The sequence below is a fragment of the Rattus norvegicus genome, chromosome 15 (assembly GCF_021556685.1).
Source record: "Rattus norvegicus strain SHRSP/BbbUtx chromosome 15, alternate assembly SHRSP_T2T, whole genome shotgun sequence".
In the NCBI taxonomy this organism is placed as follows: Eukaryota; Metazoa; Chordata; class Mammalia; order Rodentia; family Muridae; genus Rattus; species Rattus norvegicus.
The window spans coordinates 35,475,825-35,498,077 of NC_141548.1; the positions used below are offsets into that span (position 1 = coordinate 35,475,825).

Sequence of the window (22,253 nt, forward strand, 5' to 3'; positions counted from 1 at the left end):
TAAGTTCTTGTTTCTTTCATGTATCCAATTCACAGCACAGCGCCTACCCCTCCAGTCATCTACCCAGCAACTCAGAGTTTATGAGACAATAAATTACAAGAGCGCAGCTATAGAGTTCATATTACCTAATCACAGAATCTGTTCTGCTGTACCCTGGGATGGAGGAAGCCTTTTCTCCTGGAGATCCCAAAATTTGAAGTGTTGTATTAATGTCAACTTCAGATGAATGCTTAATGGAATATTCCATTATTTCTGGAGGTATTAGCGGAGTCTCTCCCTGAGTATCATCAGCTAAGAGGTAGCCTTCAGTTTAAAAAAAATTAAAAATGAACACTTAACAAATCTATTTACCAAATTGCACTATAAATGCTTTCAGTTTTGATTTATATACATCACATAAGTTGATGTAAAAGTAAATTATAATGTTAACCTATTAATTTCAAGATGAGGTGTAGCAACTGTCAATTAGATAACTAAAACCCTCAAAAATACAGCAAAGGATCAAGGACAGATGGTTTAGTCATCAATCTCATAATGCATGGTGACAGGTAGGCTTTGGAAACTTGAGTAATTTATTCTGTTAAGTTAATGGGAATTCTGCTATTACATCAGGAATTTATCCATATACAACTTTTAAAAGTCAAGTGTTTTTTGTTTTGTTTTTTTCCTTGATTACAATATAGAATCACTAATAGGGTCAGTGGTCAAGGAAAAAAGACCCTAAAAGTCAGACTGCCTAAACGTGCATTCTGGCTCCAAAACTGGACTGCAGTGTGCCACGCCTCACACTTGACTCACACTTGACTGCAGTGTGCCACGCCTCACACTTACAACTTCTTTATCTATTAGCTGGGAGCGATGATGGTGATGGTGATGATGATGGTTAACATCATGGAACAGAGCTAATTCAAGGGGCTTCTATGTGATCCAAAGCAAACACTTGGCATATAACATGATAGCCAGGGGTTTTTAAAAATATATCTATTGCTCTATGTCAAACAGCATCTGCATCCAAGTCATTTAGCACTATATATGAAATATATATATAAATATATGTTGTTGATGTTTGAGACGGGGTCTCACTAGGTAGCCCAAGCTAGCCTCAAAACCTCAATTCTCCTACCTCAGCTTTCCTTTGGGCTGAAATTACAAGGACATGCCACCACACCCGGCTCCAAACTATTCTTTTTTAATAGATGAGGCTCCTTCTAGGTTTAAATGGTTTCACCAGCAACTATATGAGGAGGGAAAAGCAGCTGACCTGTAACTAAAATAAGCCAGTGAATATCTTCATAGAGATCATCAAGCATTTTGTTGTCAATGGTGCTTGATCCAGGCGAAGCAAGTAATTGTTGCTGATGCCGTTGTAACTGGCCATGGAGTCTTGTTACTCTTTCTTCTAATAAACTAAAAGAGGAAAAAAAAACAATGGCTCAATCAAGTGCAGGGTGTGAAGGTCTAGGACAACTTCCATATAACTAAACAACATAAACTAAGATGTTAGCACAAAATACATATATTTAAAGATACTATAGTACACAGCTATTCTCAAGAGCACTAGAAGAAACAATGTATATTTTATGACAGAATTAAAATACCACTTTATAAACAAGCAAGGTTTATATGACAGGCATTTGAAACTGGTTATTCCAAGTCATTTCTCATGCCTTGATTTCCACAATCCCTGTAGTCTATAATGTAGTGCCGAGGCTCCCACTGTATAAGACCAATGAATGCAATCATAAACATGCATCTATCTACTGGGTCCAGTGTACTGGGAAGGGGTGGGGTGCTCAAAGCTCTCCAGGGAACTGTGAGCAGAGAGCACTTCTCCAAGGGGCTCCTGGACTATGTGTACCTTGTCAGAAGAGGCATACAGTGTTCGGCAGCAATTCTTCCTAGCATTCCTACACTGGCTAGTTGATCAGAAAACTGATCTCGGTCATCTTCTTGGAGTTCACTTATTTCTTCTTCCTCACGAGAGGCCACACCATTGGCAGTCTATTTGGTGAAAGGAGGAGAAACAACAAGGAAATACAGCATCATGTTCCATAAGGCATGTGTGTCTGTGACCCTGTCAAATGGCTTCAGGAAGACGTGGACAGAGCCAACCTACAAGTATAACTTTCTAGGACTCCTTTCCAACCTTGCTAGCAGCCCTGGTAGCCATCAAAAGGGTGAGAATAGCACTGAAGAGAAGGAAGAAATGAAATGCTTCTCTGTGCACATGCTAACAGCTAGCCGCATATCTATAGCCTACCTCTTATACTGGGGACTGTCACTTGTCATGAAAACAATCTAGCATCTTACAATTCCCTAGTTCTTTAAATATAGGATATTACTTAATATAGGATGTTACCTGGCAAGACAGAAGTGGCTAACTGGAAACTTGAAGGAGGTAATTTGTGGTCAATGAAAATTAACAGAGACCCACAACTGGCAGTATGCAGAAAATGAGAGACTGTGAACCACTCAATCCTAAATGAAAGTCTTCACCAACCCCTGCGCCCTGCCGAGGCTCAGTTATCTATGCAGAAGAGGAGGCGGTTACAGGAGCTTGAGGGATGGATAGCTCCAAGTGAACAGAGTACTCTAGACACAACAGAACTGATGCACACATCATCTCACAGACTGGCAGAATGCACAAGACCAGCACAAGGTCAAGCCAGACAAGGTCCAAGCAATGAGACTGGACACATGATACTATCTCTGACCCTGACCAAAATGCTAGTTGCAATGTATTCACTAGCAAAAGGAATCCTTTTCTCCAACAGAGTGTCACTGGGTATATCAACCACACTCTAGGACAAGCCCCACAAAATAAACTCCATGATTTTTCTTGTCCTTTCTTTTTTTTTTTTGGGGGGGGGGGGAGGGACTCCTTGTTTTTTCTTGTTGTTGTTGGTTGTCTTATAGGTCTTGGGATTGTTTTGATTTTGACCTTCATTATTGTGGGTTGCATTTGGTTTTTGGCTTTGTTTGGAGACAGAGGAAAAGAAAGAATGAGCATAAAATTGAGCAGATGAGGAAGTCAGAGGATATGGTATTAGTAGTTGGGACTGAGATGAACTTGATCCAAATATATTCTATGAAAAACGCTTTGCAAATAGATAAATCAATCAATCTTTAAAAAAGTAATACATACTCTATGCCACATAACATATAATAAAACCTCTTAAAGTTAAAAAGAAGAAAAGGCAGTGATTGTAATTAACAGCCCACACATGAAAACTGGTATATAGATAAAAAGAGCCACATTTTTCTCAGCAAATCTTTGAGGGAACCTATCCCGAATTTCTAGTATTTTATGTTGTCTAATATGATCAAATAGAACCTATAGTAATTGTTCATTCCACCTTGCTTAAAACTTACCAAATTCCTTGTGCCATCTGGAGCAGCAAGGTGACACTGAATATAGGAGTTGAACACCTGAACTGCGTGCTGTGTGAAAAACCCTTTATGGAAATGCTTGTCATCTTGGACCAAAGTTAGCCAGGACTCCAGCAACTTATCATATGCTTCCATGTACACCATGTCGTCCTTATCAAGCTATAAGAAAGAGGATTCATTAAACAAGGATCAAGAGAGATAAAATGGGCATTGGAAGCAGCTATGTACAAAGGCAATTTTAACAATGCTTTTAAGAGAAAAGTATTTCCAATTATTAAGCATTTATTAAACCTTCTAAAATTTCCCTAATTTCAAAAGAAACAATTCTTGGCAACATGGAATTTATGTTTATTTTAAAAGACTGTTTAGTGCTTTGTGGAAAGTACATTTTTAAATAAAAGTAGTATTAGACTTTTGAAAAGCTAAAAAATAGACTATATAACATTATAATGTAAGTATAATTCTTATACATTTGTTTTTCTTGTACTGGGATAAAATCTGAGACTTCGCATATGCTAGGTAAGTACTCTATCACTGGGCCACAAACTCCAAGTCCAACATTTTCAAGTAACTTTTAAAATTAGTAAAAGAGCAAACTGACCTAATCAGATACCTAATTGTTACAGATATTACTTAACAAAAAGTAGTTTATTTTAATAAAAAAGGACAGATAATTTCATATAGTAAGAAATGATATACTCAAGAAACATAATAGCCACTGACTCTACTCATAACATTAGAAAATATAGAGTAATCAAGTAGCTTAAGAATGTAAATATGAATAACTGTTTCTTGTCATTAAGTAAGGTTTTTCCTATAAAGGAGGATATATGACATACTTTAAAAAAGAAAGAAAGAAAAAGAGTGACCAGGTAAGAAAGCAAGAAGAAGCCACGCCTCTCCTCACCCAACTGAGTCTCTCACCCCATCTGCTGGGAAAGAAAGAAAGAAAGAGAGAGAGAGAGAGAGAGAGAGAGAGAGAGAGAGAGAGAGGGAGGGAGGGAGGAAGGAAGGAAGAAAGAAAGAAAGAAAGAAAGAAAGAAAGAAATCACTGTACTTAAAAAGCTGCAAAGAGCAGGAATTTGGATGTGCTGAAACCACAGGAAAGAATGCAACTGAGAAGATCCGGCCCTCACACAGAGTAAGATGAAAGGCAAGGAACTATCCAGATGGCCTCAGGCCTACAGAGATCAAGTTTCCTCTTAACTGTATCAAGAAACTACTGTAGGAGCTGCAGAGATGGCTCAGCGGTGAAGAGCCCTGACTATGCTTCCAGAGGTCCTGAGTTCAAATCCCAGCAACTACATGGTGGCTCACAACCATCTGTAATGAGATCCGACACCCTCTTCTGGTGTGTCTGAAGACGGCTACAGTGTACTCACGTACATTAAATAAATAAATATTAAAAGAATAAAGTAGTGTAATATTCATGACAGTATGTTCAACAAAAGCACACAACACGGGGCTGGGGATTTAGCTCAGTGGTAGAGCGCTTACCTAGGAAGCGCAAGGCCCTGGGTTCAGTCCCCAGCTCCAAAAAAAAAGAATCAAAAAAAAAAAAGAATCAAAAAAAAAAAAAAAAAAAAAAAAGCACACAACACAGGTTTTTTTGGTTTTTTTGTTTGTTTTTTAAAGAAAACCATACTGCCTGTACTGTGCAATATGGCAGTGGCTCAGGTGAATATGATCAAAGTATGTTACATACACATGTGAAAATTTTTCTTTACAGTTAATATACACTGTTTTTTAAAAAGTCAAGAAAGTCAAAAACACAGATGAAAATCAAAATATGTTGGTTATAAACAATGGGAAAGAAAGCTCTGTTCCTTCTATAATTTCCTTAAATCTGCATAGCTAATTGTTGGAATCCTGAGGTGACTAGGATGCTTTCTTCCCACAGAAGCATCTGTGGCTTGTTTATATACTTAACAAGGCGTGTGCTTTGCAGACATCATTTGTCAAGTCTTAACAGTTTATCTTGCCAAAATAAACAGACTGGTAACATATCTAACAGGATTTAGGAGTAGCATCCTCTGATCTAGTCTCAAAAAGAAACACACAGGACATTTTAAAGACCTACTATCATTTTTCTAAGTACATATTTAAGACATGAATCAAAATGTAAAAAGCCCCTTTTAAAAAGTTAAAGCCTTTTAACTTTCGTAATTAAAGGAGTTCTCCATAATGCCTCCGTTAAACCCTGATATTAGAATGCTCTCAACTAGAACACACACACAAGACCTTGCACATTGAATGGTGACTTAAAGACTGAGCTTCTTGGGAAAAACAAACCTCTGGTTCCCTCTGTGCACATAAAGTAACTCATCAGGCAAGTGTGAGAAATGTGGTTGATGACAATTGGCAACTGATCTTCCAGTCTAATCCCAGAGATGTGAAACCTAAGCTTGTGCTTTTTCATAACACCTTGGCTCTGCTCCATGGCCACGCGGGCCCAGATCCAGCAGGCTGCTGGCAGCATGTGGACAGATGACTAAGGAGACCAATCTAGACACTATGTGCTCATGCTCTGGGCACTGTCAGGCCTAGTGCCACAAGGGCTTTGCAAAGGGGCTTAGAGCTTATGGGACCTACTTGACCCCACTTCACTGCATTTGAATATGGAGAGGGGAGTGATTAGCAGCACTTCTGTCTCGGCCTATAACTAGCCTGACGATGTAGAGAAGTGTGAAGATGAGGAGCTTCAGACAGGAAAAAAGGGACAGTTAAACTTTAATAATTCTGAGTATATAATCCCCCAAATAGTGAAATGACAGGAATCTACTCTGGTTCCTGCCTGATAATGAATATAATGTCAGTGACATCATTCTATAATTCCAAGTACAGGATATTCTGGGAAGGGAAGGTTGCAGACATGGTGAGAGCAGTATGCCTTGTCACGGGGGTGCTCACATTTAAATTCCATCATTTGGGAGGCAGGGGCAGAGAGAGAAGGGGGAAGAGGAGAGAGGAAGGAGGAGAGAAGAGGGAAGAAAGGAGAATAGAGGAGAAGGGAAGGGAGAATGGAACAGAAAGGGGTAGGGGGAAAAAGAAAAAAGGAAGGAGGGAAAAAGATGTTATCACCCAGTAGTTTCCATAATCTGGTGTAGAAGAACAAACAGGCGAAGCACACAGAATTTTTACTGTGTCAATACTCTACAGGGTAAGATAAAGGTTATTACGCATTTGTCCAAATCCAAAGCATTTATACAATCAGGAGGCTGGATGTGGTGGCAAACACCTTGAACCTGGCACTTGGGAAGCAAAGACAGAAGCAGGTGGATCTCTGTGAGCTCTAGGCCAGCCTGGTGGACATAGCAAGTTCCAGGACAGTCAAGACTACATAGACACTGTCTAGTGATGATGGTGATGGTGATGGTGATGATGATTATGATGATGATGATGACGACGACAAGAACAACTAATCTAGACCATCAGAAATGAGCCCTGTGGACCCCATGGACTCTTGAGTGACAACCATGAATCAACGCAGGTGTAGCAATAACACAGACACCACTCTAATACAGGCTCGATGGGGCAGATGATGATTAGGGAAAAGTGTATGAGATCATTCTGTGTTTTCACTGTGACCCTAGAAATGCATTATTATAGTCTTTACATTGCTACCTACCTATGTAAATAGATATTTTGAAAGTGGACAAATATACTAACTTGCTTGTAGTTACAACTGTGCTTATTATCTGCAAACAACTCTAAATCTGTCCCTAATAATGATACCATCCACAACCCATCCCCTGTGCTTTCCCCCCACAGTGAGCAAATAACCAATGCCAATTCCAGCTCTTCCCATGAAGTCAGAAAGCGCTTTCTTCTCCTTAGAGAGAGGCTCTCACTATGAAGCCTTGTAGGCTGCACCGGAGCTTGTTATGTAGCTCAGGCTGGCCCAGATTTCACAGACATTTTCTATCCCTCACTCCTGGGGACTAGTACTTGCCCACCTAGGAAACGTTTTCTATTGAATACCAAACGTCAGCTTTGCAAGTAATTTTTAAATTACTTTACAAATAATAACTAATAGTCTTTAAGATGTACAGTTATAAGTTTTCCTCCAAATATTCTTCTATAATTATCATTATTTTGGGAAAGAAATAGTCTTTCAACATGGAAAGCTTAAACAATATTCCTGTGTCTCATTTCAGCTTTTCCTACAAGAAAAGAAATGCAAGCATGATGAGTGGACAGGGGCTACAATATCCTCAGCGTGTGCCCTGTTCAGCTATCAGAATCACAAGGGAGGGAGGCCTCTCAGCTAATCACGCACAACAAAAGGTCAAGCCACACCAAAACACCATCATCTCCCAGAGTCAACTATTGCTGTCTGTTTTCTACTTCAAAGCCCACTTTAAGAAAAAAAAAAAAGTCCCTTTTATGAGATTCTATCTCATTGAGCACAGGGTTGCTCAAATAGGCATTTTCACACAAGAAGGAAGCCAGGAAAGGTAGCACACATCTGTTATGTCAGCACTCAGGGGTAGAGGCAGACAGGAAACACAGAATGAGACCCAGACTCTAAAAAACCCACCCACCACAAAACAAAATGGGGGTGGGAGTGGGGCATCACAAAGAACTGTTAGCCTGATTTTGGAAAGAAGGAAACATACTTAATGAAGTTGAAAAGGTCTCCCAACAGCCCGAGCTTATGACCACTCAGCCGGTGACCACTGTCTCCCTTCAGATGTATCTTCAGCTTCCTAAGCTGCTTACTTACATACTCGATTTTTCCAGAATTTCCTTAAAGGATTCTCAGTTCTCCATCTCAGTACAACAACTATGCATTAGCTAGTATCCGGTAGCCAAGAAATCAAAAGATGGCCTATATAAGTAAGAAGATCCAATCTGCTTTGGCTGAATTTGTTTGTGACCTTAAGCTATTAGCTGAACATTCTCCAATATGCATAAGATGATAAAACATGAACATTTAACTGCCTTTTAAGGAAATCCACTTAGCATTCATGCAAGTCACATGACAGGGACAACCCCCCAAACTCCTACTTGCCCAGGCCTGCTTAATGTGGCTTCCACAGTTAATGCAAAGCTTCAGACAACTTTTCTCTTTCTGTCCTATATAATTGGTAGCCAGTTGCCCTTAAAATTAACTGTTAAAAATAAACAGATAAACTGAGAGAATTAAAAGACATAAACAGCTGTTTTCTTCAATGAAACTTATTAGGTATAGTCTAACTTTGAGCACAGCATGCCTTCTGAGAGAAACTAAGAAACATCAGCTTCTTTGAAAGTGAATTTACCTTCTTATATTCCGACAATTCTGTGCCAAATTGACAGAAAGCCTCATGTGCAAATAAACTTCAAAGGTAAGAATCTCTAAGCCAACAATATTACATATATTCTAGCCAGTCTACTAAATCTAAGAACCTCATAGAGGAGCTAAAAGTAGTTATGTGTCTAAACAGATGAACAACATACTAAATCCTGACTCCATCTTACTCAAAAGAGAAAAATCAAGAAACACAAGGAAGCCATGTTACATCAAACTTCGCATCTGAGTCTAAGCCTGTGGAAGGGCTTTTAAGCTAAGACATTTAACTTCAATATGGACTTACATGTTTAGAACAGAAATGACCATCTTGAGAAGTGCAGATTTCACATGATGTCTGAAGTTCTACTCCTCTAGTGTACAGACTTCCATCACATAAAGCCCTGTCTTCCCTGTTCGTAAACTCTCAACAAATCCTAAAAGAGCCTAGTTACATAAATACAATCATTCCCAGACCCCTAACACTTCAGAAGCTTTACAAATAAAGCCAGACAGAAACTCAGGATTTAACACGAAATTCTAAGAGGTCAATTATTTACAATGATTACTATAGTTATTTATCATAATAACTGTTACAAATCAACTTGTCAAGGAAATGTTTTTATATTTTCTAAAATTAAAGCTAAAAATTGAAAAGCATCTGAAAAAGTGTACCTACCCACAAAAAGCTTTAGTATTATTACCAGTCTTAATTTGAATATAAATCAGTTTATCAAAATACAATAGATATCACATAATTTCTAAGTCTTAAATAAAAATACTAATAGCATAAATAAAATTTAACTATACATAATTACATCCAACCATGAAGTTATTTAGCAGTACTTGTAAAACACTTTTAAAATAGACTAATCAACACACTTTAACAAAAACATTGAATTTTAATGATCTCAAAATGATAATTTCCAAGACTAATTTAAATTCACAAATTTCAAAGGTCATGTGTCCATACACAGTGCCACTAATATATGTATAAAATGTAGTTTTTACAACAGCTTCTAGTCCTCAGTTAAAACAACTGTCTTGAGACAGGCTCTAACGGCAGCACCATCCGTACGGCAGGCACACAGACGCAGACAGACTTTGGAAGTCACTCACCACTTCTTCCAGTGCAGCACTTCGCCCAAAAGAACAAGTGAGGTGTGTGAGGCAGTTCACAAAGGAGGAGAAGAGCTCACTGGGGATGGCAGTTAAAACATTCCGAGGGAACACAGTTATCAGATTGCTGATAATGCTGGAGATCCCTACAGCTTCAGAATCTTCTATTTCAATTCTACAAGGCAACAAGGATTAATCCATACAAAATAAACTACATTTCCAAACACAAATATTATCACTCACTCACTTCTAAAGGCACGTCTCTGTAGTAATTTCAAATTAAACATACAATTCTACTTCAAATCACAGAACAGGAAAAGCCAAAGTCCTTAGGTTCCCCCCTCTGTATTAAGTCCTAGAAGTTCAGAAGGAAAAGCAGACCTACCCATTGATAGTGCTCAGCAAACCCTCAATGAAGTGTGCAAGATAATCGACCTGGGATCCTTCATCGGGGAAGATGGGTCCATGAAGAGAAGCTAACTGGGCAAGGCACTGCAGAGAATCCTGTGCCATATCTGAATCTTCTCTGATTTTTCGATGTACCTGTTAGAAAGAATTACTAATCCATAAAGACAAATTCTTCTTTTGTAGGGGTCACGTGAGAACCATGTCGAATGAGGTAAGAGAAAAATTCACGGTAGCTGGTCATTTCTGGAAAATTAACTCCAGTTAAACCAAATCTGAAAATCATCCTTCAGTTCAACTGACATCATAGACCATGATTTTAGGCATTTCAGTTAACTTTCAGCTGAGGGCTACCTACATTTTGAAAATTGAACTGTCTCCAGCATATTATGACAAGGAGAGAAAACAGATGCTAGCCAGTCAGACATACTGCTTCTGCTAAAAACAGCAACGACGACAGTCATCTGTATTATGCTAACTATGCCCCGCCACGGCTTCAGCTTCGTGCTAAAGTTAGCAGACAAGTTCAATCCAGTCTATAGATGCTGTCTTAGTGAAAGTAAACAGTTGCACACTCAGAAAACCAACAAATGTGCCTACCTATCACCAGCCCCAGATATCCCCCACTCACCGACAGGGAGCATGTGCTTAATTTCTATGCTGGTCTAACCTGCTTAAACTTCATTTTATATCATACCACCACTGTTAATACTCAATGTTTTTAAAATAAAATTTGTACTTAAATACATAGCTCCATTTAAACATACAACTAGATTTTATTTTAATGATGAAATACTGAACCATACCTACTAGCTAGTGTTTTATCTAAAGAAAAGGTTCTCAGAGTATTGCTCCTTAACTTCAGTACTACTGAATTTTCAGATAATTGAAGATTTCATTTCTATGATCGGACATTAAAATAGAACAGGAAATGGCAGAAACAAGTTATAAAGTGGCCCTTCACACCCACCCCCATGTACAGTACTAACAGCCATTTGCTACTCCCATAGGCATTTAACTGACGCACTCTAACCCTCCTTCCTTTCTTGAACCATTGTTTCAAGCTATGTCTTTGACTCTGTCAGTCATTTATGAATTACTTGACACCAAAATGTTTTTGTTTGATTTTTAAAATGCATTTACTGGTACAGTATGAAACACAGTGAACAGAGTAAATCTTTACCCTTACTGATTACACTGACCTTCGCCTCTAGGCTTCTTAAGGTCAAGACAAGAAATTAAAGCCAGTATAATAGATCTAAAAATTATAAATGACTTACAATACATTATACTCTGGTCTAGAACATGGGTAGTCAAGCCACTGACCCATGGACCAAATCTGGGTGGATGCAGAGGTTAAAGCAAGGCTTTTCTCATGTTTATACAATGAGAGAAAGAGAAAAAAAGTCAAAGGAAGATTATACAAAGTCCTTAAATTTAACGACTATCAGCAAAGTTTTACTGAAATACCAGCTTTCCTTGATTATTTTTAATTTAGGATTCTCACAACAATGAGAGATTTGAGAATGACCACATTATGTACAAAGCCTAAAATATTTATTGTGGGCCAGCCCTGACAGCACATTGAAAGAGTTTGCTAACCCTTGGTCTGGAACAAAAGTACTTTTGAACCTGTAAACCAATGTATTTTAGACTTTACATAGTAACTTCAAAGTACAACCAACAGAGTCATAAGTACATCTTGGTTGCAGACACTAAAATGAAGCACAATTAAATCTGTGTCTTCATGCTCTGAATCCTAATCAAAAGTTCACTGAGATGCCCAAGACCAGATTCTACCAACACATACAGAGCAAACTGGGACAAGAGAAACGTCACATAGTCTGCTCCACATAGGGGCAGACGTCCATTCATTCCTGGACCAGGATGAAAACACAAAATAATGAATATGCTTAATGAGAGCCAGTGTTTACAATTTAAAACAAAACAACTGTTCTGGGAGCAAGAATTAATTTGTTTCATGAAATAGAGTCCATATAAAACTCATGTCAAACATGTAATTCTTGTGATAGATTCATGGTCTGTCGCATTGCAAAAACATACTCTAATAATTGAACATGGATTTCAATTTGAACAATATCATACAATTAAAGGGCAGCTCTACCACCTCTGTACAGAAAGGAAGCGAGGGGAGGACCCCAGGGGGACAAGCAGATAGAGGTCATTCACCAAATAAGCACACAGAAGGCACGAGTTAGCAAGGACAGATTTCTGCTGAGGTGTGCTTAAACATTAGATGCCAGTGTGCCACCCAATGGCAATACCCGGTAAGCATGCAGACTACGAGTCCAGGAGCATGTGGAGGGTGGGAAAAGCAAAGCAGAGCTAAGAATGCCAATATCCACACAGAGGGCAGCACCAGAGCCACAACCAGGAAAGTACTGTCTGACACAGGAGGAGGAAAAGGAAAACTGACAACTTTGTAAACTTCTAAGGAGAAGAATGCAACCAAAATCATTTAAAATTTCAGATATGGCCAAGAAATTTAAGTCTTCACTCCATGCAACCTGTGCAACAGTACACTTATCTAGTGAAATCTAGCATGATAATGATATCTAAGGGAAGGAAAAATTAAACTGAGTAATTCATATAAATGAAGGTAAATTTAGCAAAACTCCATTAGATTGAGTCATTGTTTATAAACTGCTTAAATACAAATAGCTACACTCATAAACTACTAAAATGACAAAGTAGAAAAGGGTTAACTTTTCAATTCAAAGTTATTTGCATGTGGTAGTTCACAGCTGACAGGAGCAGCTGTCTGCGTTGTCTAGACAGCTGTTCGGATCTAGATGTTTGCAGCACGCCAGCTAGTTTTTCACCTTTTCACAAACTGCTGGAGTGGGACCTACTTTCTGTCGAGCAAATACAAAGAACTGAACTTGGACTTGTATCAAAACAATTCCTGTCAGATGCTATGCCCCACAATGTCCTTAAAATTTATTGCAAGTACCGTTTGATCTTGGTTATGGTTTTAGACTTTTTCCCTCTGGTTTTAAAAAGGAAACTGAATGCTCAGACTGAAGATTTCCATAGGAAACATCTTATGAAGGGCAGAGATGAAACTTAGAGACACAGTGCTAATCAGGCACACATAAGACCCAGGGTACGATCTCCACAACTACAAAGCAAGACACTGTGGTAGAAAATGTGTTTTCTGTATGCCTGAGGATGGACAAACATGCTTCAGACATTTTAAAATATATACCACAGCACTGAAATATAAGTGTTTTGGTCACAAAAGGCTCCTTCATATTCAAAACACCTAAAAAGATAGACTATAATGATTCAGATTAGACACAATTGCCTTATTCTCATCTTTTTAATGGTGTTTACTTAGATTTTATTGATTTTTATTTTTGTACAAATCACTGATCTAACCTCACACCTAGTCTGTAACTGAAAATTAGCAACAAACATATACATGTATTTTTAAATTCTAAAACTCACTGGTACACAAGGGAATAGACTGCTTGTTTCTTGTAGCTAGATGATACTAACAGGCCACTTTAAAATTAAAATTGAAATATTTAAGATAAATTGCCCCTAAATATTAACTTAGCTCAGGTCTTGTGAATACAGCTCACTAGGGACCAATTCTCAAAATGCAGTCCAGGGATCCCTCAACTTGCTAGCCACTGCAGACTGTGTTTACGAGAACACTAACGCATTTCTGCTCTTCCCTATGCACTGCATAGACGCACACAGAAAGTGTTTCCTAAGGTCACATCATTTAAAATACCAACTGTATAAAATATAAAATGGGAAAATCTGGTTGACTTTTATTAAACCAGATGCTAGAGAGATTTGCCAAAATATAAAACAAACAAAACCAAAACCCAGTTTACGCCAGTTGTTTTCACTACACATTTCAAAGTATTTGTTCATTGAAGGTATTTAAGTTATGATGTGATGGTTCTTGCTGATATTTTTAGTGAAATAAAAAATTTTTCAAGTTTTCAGCCAGATCTCAGTTTACTTTTATAAGAACGTGCCATATTTTAATCAAATGACCATAACTCGCGCTGTCATCCCCTTTCGCTTCATCAGTTTTTTTTTTTTTTTTTTTTTTTGGTTCTTTTTTTCGGAGCTGGGGACCGAACCCAGGGCCTTGCGCTTCCTAGGTAAGCGCTCCACCACTGAGCTAAATCCCCAGCCCCTCGCTTCATCAGTTTTAATCTGTAACGTGATAACACTGTCACGTAATAATAGCTATGTAACCCACACAAACAAAAGCTATCAGGACTGTAAAGAGTGGTTACAAAGTCTATGAGGTTTTGCTGGAGGATCTAAGCCCTTCAAAATGAGACAGTATTTGTACATCAGCAAGAACTTTGTCATATACTCTCTCTTTCAGCAAGTCAGTTGTAAGAAGAGAAACCAATGGGGAGGGTGGGAGGTGGGGGGTGATCTGTCCTGTTTTGCTTAAGCAAAACAAAGGCATTTCCTCTTCCCGTCCCCCTCTGCTAGCCCGAGCTGAAGACAGGACTTACTGTGAAGAAAAGCTCCATGACTCTGCTGTCCAGAAGTGCCTCCCGCCAGGACTCCGTTGGCTTCAGCAGCACATTTTGTGAGGATTCAAACATAGCTATATAGTGTCTGCCCAGTTATCAAGTGTCAAGGTCAACAACAATAACATTCTTACTTTGTTTAAACTATAAGTATACCCTAAATATAACAGCAGCCAGCCAGAAAGAATGCAATGGAAACAGGTTAAGCCTCTTCACATATGCTACATAATTCATGCATGAAGCTAAGGAATAAAAGGCATTAAGTGCTGAAAAAAAGAATGCTATAGGAATGTTAGGTAACGGTTTTAGTCCTTATGTGCCCTTATCACAGGGGCACAAAAACCTTTGGAATTAGAGATCTTAATAGAAGCAACAGAAGGGGGGAAAGTGACTTAAAAACAGATATCAAAAGACTAACTTAAAGAATCAATTTCTGTAAATTTGCCCCATTACTTCACCCATTACCTTAAACAGCTAAAATCATATACACAAAATGAGTCTCATATAGATTATGGGGAAAAACAGCCATTTTCCAGAAGAAATATGCTCACAGGAAAAAAACATGGACGAGCAACTATGCCTCATACTAAAACAGAAAAATTGAGATCACAGTAGCCCAACACCAAGTCAAAACAAACAATTAAGCAATTGACAGATAACGTATTTTTATTCAACATTCCCATAGGCTCAAGGGAGGTAGAAAGGCCTGGATCTTCCAGGACTTACTAGACAGCCAGCAGCCTACTTGATATGCTCCAGGCCAGAGAGACACTGTCTCCCACAGAATGACTGCAGAAGTTGTCCTGTCCTCTACACAAACATACACACATGTACACTGATATACATGAGCATATACATACACTGAACAAGTCACATTTCCCATGGACTCAAACAGTATATTAGGTGTCAGGTATTCAATATCAAATATGCTTCAGTTGCAGCATAATTTGCTGCAAATCGACTGACTATCATAATAAGTATGTGTCTATAGATGTTGATGAGTGTCACGGTAACTGAGGCTTTAAAGAGCAAGAAGGCTGCCTGGGATGAAATGGTACTTCTTTGTGAGCAAGCTGAACTAGGCAATATTCACTTCACTCAGTGAGAAATCTCAATACAGGCATCCAAGATGACACTCTTGCAAAAAAATCAGGCATTTACCATTTCCTTATACCCAAGTCATTCTTTTTAGAGAGAATTTATTTGCAGAAAAAACCTGAAGGCCATACGTAACAATGCTTTGGAAACCATCCTTTAAAAGCTGGTTTATGAGATTGTGTCTTGTCTCTGAAGAGGGCTTGCAATCAGTTGTCCTAAGAAAGGAAGTTGCTCCTTCTTTCTGATGTCATTCCTAAACTCCTAATTCTGACTAACAAAAGTGAAACCCTGAACAGGCTCACCCAGCATTTCCCTCTTCCCTTATCCGCCCCCTCGTGGACACAGAGAATGAAACCCTAAGGAAAGGAAACCAGAACATGACAAAGAAAAGAAGACCAAGAGTGACCAATGGAAAGTGATTCCTTTCCTCAAAGGCATGAGGGGACATCGTCTCATTACCTTTTAGAAAAACAAATTGGAGGACTTACTGCTGCTGTCTGCTGTGTATGTCAGCAACAGTCTACTGGCTAGTCTTTGAGATGCCTTTGAAATTCACAATAAAGCAGAGGAGGGATCTCCAGTGTTCAGAACAGATCATCTGGGTAAAGACATCAAGGCTTTATCTCTCTTGAAACAGAAAACAAATGCATTTATCTTTTTTTAGTTTTAGTGCCATTTTATTAAAGGTATTTTTTAATTATGTGAAAGGTCAGTAATGAAACATACTCCAATTATTTAAATAGTGCATGATCTGAAGTGGTGTGATGCCTTCTTCAGTCTAGAGCTCACATGACACTGTGAGGTGAACACATACATGCAGATCTAGACATAATAAATGTATGCAGACAGACCATACATATCAAAATAATGTAAAGAACAAAGGTAGCTCAATTTTTAAATTTTAAATTTAAAAAAAAAAAAAGCCAAAAAGCAAATAAAATCATTACAGTCAGAATTTAGAAATCTAACTTTTCTACTCTTACAACAATGTCCTAAAAAAAAAATGCTAAGCCAGGTGCAGTACACAGGCTTTTAATTTAAACCCAGCACTATGGAGGCAGAACTCTACATAGTGAGTTCCAGGACAGCAAGGGCTCCATAGATACCTGGATCTCAAAAAACAACAAACAAATAAACAAGCAAAGAAAAAAGTTGAGTACTGGCAAAATCTGTAGCTGTACACGTCTGATACCTGCCCGAATTCAACCCCTGAAACCCACTTAAAGGTAGAAGGGAAACCAGTCTGCAACTCTGTCCTCTGACCTCCTCCTCCACATGTACCATGGCACTGGAACTCTGTGTCAGAGAACATGTGTTCCTGCTCACTTCTCTCTTACTATAACAATAAAGTACTTTTAATTAAGAAAGTTCTTTAGGGCTGGATGGCTCAGTGCTTAAGAGAGCTGACTGCTCTTCCAGAGGTCCTGAGTTCAAATTCCAGCAACCATCTGTAATGAGATCTGATGCCCTCTTCTGGTGTGTCTGAGGACAGCTACAGTGTACTTATATATAATAAATAAATCTTTTTTCTTTTTTAAAAAAGAAATTACTTTAATGTTAAATAAAGCAAATTTCATTAAAATTAACTTCAATAAACAATAGTTGCTTTTACAAGATTGCAAAGCTTTGGTTCTCACTGACTAAAGAAACACATTCAGGTTTCTACATACAATACTCTCTTATCTTGTAAAAACATGTCATCAATAAGAGAGTGGTCTGCTAATGACTGATCAGTTATTTTTATTTTATGTAGTACACAGAAGGCAGAGCTCATGAAGCACAAGAATCACAACAATAAATAGCTATTATCTTACCAAAACAAAACACTATAAATTCCAAATTTTACTGAGATAATCTTAATTACTTTTCTAAATATTTAAATATTTATGTAATTTCCATTTTATATAATTCATTTGCAACCAGCAAAATATAACCTTACAAATAAGGTACTCATATGGAGCTGCATTCTGTTTTTTAATAAGCCTGTGTCATTTTGAAAATTGTGTCAACCTCATCTAACCTTCCCTTTTTCATGTTTGACCAAATTAAGACGTTACAAAGTCCCAGTGCATAGGCCCTGTCTGTCACTAACCCACTCCCTCGCAGCCAGGTTCTAACAAAGGGCAGAACTGAGGTGCTAAAACTCAACCAGGCTTCCAAGCTCAACACCATCCTAATCTCTTGGAAAATCAGCCAGAGCTGCATGCAAATTCTACTGTAGCTTGGAGCAGAAACAAATTCAATATTCTTTGCCCCTCTCCACAAAGAGCCTTTCAAATTCTTCAAAGAAAAAAAGCTCACAGACGTCTGAGGAATCAAAAACACATCCACAACACCTGCCCTATTCTGTAACTTCAGCACCAAGACAAACGCACACAGGCCAAAAGCCGGAGGACAAGTTTAATCACTCCCTACCAGTGACTCTCACTGGCTAATCCTACCAAGTCTTCTGTGTCAAGTTCTTGAATAACAGACAGCTCTCAGCAAGTACATTCATCTCAACCACAGGGCAGTGCTGCAGTTGGAAAATGCATGAGAATTAACATAAACAAAATAGCTCTTGTCCATTTACTAACACCTTCAGTGAGGGTATCACATTGTGACACTGAAAAAAAAAATTAAGGATGTGATTCAGTTGGTAAAGTGATCATTCTGTATGCATGCAGACCTGGGTTCAATCTCCAACACCACGTGAACTGGGAGCATATGCTTATAATGCCAGCACTAGGGAACTAACGGTGAGAAGGATGGTTACAGACATAAAAAACAAGTGCTGATGAGGAAGCAATGTTAACCCCTGAACCTCTTCAGTGGGCACGAGATCTGTACGTGCACAAATATATGTGATCTTTATCTAAACAGATATACAACACTACCAAGAGCACTACCAAAACATTTAAAACTACCTTTGTATGTTCAACTGAGTGGACTAGTAATTTACATTAAGGCGAGAGGTTTGTATTGCTATGTCACCAGTGCATAAGAACCCAAATCTGGGGCTGGAGAGATAGCTCAGCAGTTAAGAACAAAGAGTGCTCTTCCAGAGGTCCTGAGTTCAATTTCCAGCAATCACATGGTGGCTCATAACCATCTGTAATGGGGTCCGACGCTCTCTTCTGCTGTGTCTGAAGAGTGACACTGTATTCATACATATAAAATAAGTAAATCTTTATGAGAAAAGAATAAATAAAAAGAAAAAAACATTAAAAAAAAACCAAGTCTGCTAATGATACACTAAATTATGTCAAAAATTGCTTCAATTAGTTCTCAAAAGAGTTAAACTTCGATCGTCATGATGTGCTTTCTACTTAACAGCTTTCTAAAAACAACATTAAATGCATAGAAAGACCTAGGAGGACTCAGTTTAGGAATCAGTAAAGCAAATCTCTCCACACAGTGCTCCTTCTTTCCTTATGACTCCCTTGCCAGCAGACCTAAAGTAGGGAAGACCTATATAATCCAGAAAGCAGCTCCATTCCCACAGCCATCACTTTCCAAATGAAGCAGCACTACACTCTAAGCTGCACAGCACAGCCTGGGATGGCCCTGCTGTGGCATTCACGGAGAATGAACTGAAATAACCTAGGCTGGCAATTAAGAACCTAGCAGACAAATTCCTTACAAGTGTTAAGTATGTTAAATAAATCATTTTCTAGTGAGAAATATAGTTATAGTAGGCAAACCATATTTGCCTAAGCTTACACCTGAATGAACGAACGAACAAACGAACAAACAAACTTCCCAATCCAAAAGGTAAGGGGTACCAAATAGAGCTGCCACCAATACACAGGCTGCAGCTTCTCAGACACCTTTGACCTAAGTTTCCTAGGTAGTTGAATAAGGCTGTGAAAGCAAGTTCACTCATTGCATTTAAAAGTATGTATTTATCCCATCCCTTCTATTCTTGCACTAACTTAAACTACACAAGGTACTATGTGAACACCAGGTGCTGCCTGGCTTTCTCTGCCTCTGAGCACTGTCACTCCATGCTCCTGCACAGTGACATAGAAGAGTGCACAGTGTGGTACAACACCATCTAGAACTAAGAGGAGAACAGGGTACATCCGGCAGGAGAGAAGGCAGGCAGGAACAACATGTCCAAGAGCTACAAAACCAAACAGAGTTTCTGAACAATTATACATACAGTCAGCACAATTAACTGTACCGAAAGACGAGTGTTCTTCCATGACTCTTTCCCCCAACAGCTCAGAGTCAGAAACCCTGCTGCTTCTTTTTAAATACTTTTTCTGGAATGTGGAAACACTCCTGAAAAGGATAATGCATACATGATTTCAGATACTGACTACTCATTTCACCTACTTTCCAATGTATGACATCAGACAGCAATGCAAACAACAGTGAGAGTGAAACTCTCACTGGACTGAAGGTTATACTACCCAACCCTGCGTTACATCTGCATTTAAACATTCTATCACATTTCTGTACTCTATTCCTCCAGTTTCAAGCAATCTTAGAGCTGATCCAACCAAATTTAATAAAACTCTGTTATCATGAAGTCATGCACTTCACACCAACACATGGCGTCTGACCTTCCTCACCATCTCAGCCTGAGCCTACACTATCTTAACATTTATCACTGGCCAACATTACAGCACCTCGCCTTCCCTAAATCCTGTTTCTCTTTCCCCTTGGACAGACAATACTGCAAGTATAAAATGTTCCATCCCCTGACTCACTCTCAGTCTAGGGGCAGCGCAGCTGACTGGCGTTCTATGGAATAATATCTACGCTCACTAGGTATGACTCCATCTCTAATGTATGAGATGTAATTGAAAACCACCCCCAGGTAACCCTTGGAAGTAGATACTGACTACCTTTATTTGAAACTCTTTTATCTTTTCTCCCCCAATTCTCCTGGCCGCCTTCTCCCATGTACTCAGCTGGTCTTCTCAGGCTCCTTGGCTTCTTTCTGCCTTTTAAGACCATAGTTTCATATTACAGTAATGACTCCCCAAATTCTATCTTCACTGCAAATCATTCCCTACAATAAAATTCTACTAAGGGAGCTCACACAGGGAGATGCACGAGGGGACGACAACTAATCAGTAAAGCAGCATAATAAACCTTGGCATGCCAGATATTTTTAAAGGCTCCATAGAGACATAATTCACATACTATACAATTTGTTCAGTGATGAGATAGTTTTGCTATATTCACAGTTAAGTACCATGAACACATCTAATTTTAGAACATACTCATCACCCCAGAAGCCTGGTGTGTTCTCCAGTCATCTCCCATGCCTTCCAAACACCAGTGCTCTAGGTAACCCCTATGTATTGTCTCCAGTTTGCTTATTCTGAACACTGCATAGACATGCAGTCATGTATTAAAGTTCTCTCTAAATCACTGCTCTCACAATATCTTAATATAATGTCTCCAAAGTTTGCCCGTGTTAGCATGAGCAAGTATTTCATTTACTAACAAATATATATCATTATATGAATATGCCACATCTCATTTATTCCCTTAGCAGCTCACAGACCTTTGAGCTGTTTCCACTTTATAGAGAATACTGCTGTGAATATTTAGGGTCTTTCCCTCATACCTACAATAAAAACCACACCATGGAACAGTTATATCATCAGTTTATACAGATAATACATCAAATAAAAAGACAAAAGACTAAAATACATTAAAAAATTACACATCAAGATGTATTTAGATGAATGAACACATCCTGGTATCATTCTAAATGTTCACACATACTGACATAAGATAGACTGAGACATTTTATAAGGCCTAATTGCTACTACATTTCCCCTATAAGATAATCATTTTTTAAAGGCAATTAACACCCATTTTAGTTAAGTTCACTATTTGACTCTCTCTATGGTACAAACCTAAATACTTGTCCAACTTTCCCCCTACCAATTATATACGATAGATGGCTCTCCAAGCAACTGTCAAAAATATAATTCAGTCAGAATTTGGTTTGTTGAGAAGCATTTCACTAATTAATGCCCAAACTGTACCTTCATTTTAATATCATTGCCAAGTTCTCCTAAACTGAAATCTATTACTCAAAAGAGTACTCAGCTCTAGTCTAGCTTACCAATATATGGAATTACACCAGTCACTGGACACATACACTTACAGTATGAAGTAGAATTCTTTTATTTTTTTTTATATTTATGTGTACATGTGTCTGTTCATGTGCATATGGGTGACCATGGAGGCCAGAGGAGGGTGTTAGATCCTCTGGAGCCAAACAGGCAGTTATGAGCTGTCCAACACCAGTGCTGGGAACTGAGCTTGAGTCCTCTGGAGAGCAGCAGCGAGCATTTACAAGATCAGCCACCTCTCCTGACCCAGCCCTCTTCAGGGTCTGTGTCATAGCTGGCCCGAAACCCACTGTGCAGTCAGGGAGAGCCCTGAACCCCCCCTCACAGGAGCCCTTCAGAGGGACGGTGTCCTTT

At 38.7% G+C, this 22,253-nt stretch overlaps 1 protein-coding gene across 2 annotated transcripts in view; it reads right to left on the bottom strand.

The window, feature by feature from the left end:
* Xpo4 (exportin 4) overlaps positions 1 to 22,253 on the bottom strand; it is a 90,973-nt gene that overhangs the window by 24,416 nt on the left and 44,304 nt on the right. For both annotated transcript variants that reach the window (XM_087585255.1, NM_001395629.1), the window contains 7 exons: positions 14,701 to 14,813; positions 10,167 to 10,324; positions 9,782 to 9,956; positions 3,373 to 3,549; positions 1,859 to 2,001; positions 1,262 to 1,407; positions 126 to 303 (listed from right to left, as the gene is read on the bottom strand). In XM_087585255.1, the coding sequence (XP_087441381.1) occupies positions 126 to 303; positions 1,262 to 1,407; positions 1,859 to 2,001; positions 3,373 to 3,549; positions 9,782 to 9,956; positions 10,167 to 10,324; positions 14,701 to 14,813 (1,090 nt within the window). The remainder of the gene's footprint in view (positions 1 to 125; positions 304 to 1,261; positions 1,408 to 1,858; positions 2,002 to 3,372; positions 3,550 to 9,781; positions 9,957 to 10,166; positions 10,325 to 14,700; positions 14,814 to 22,253) is intronic.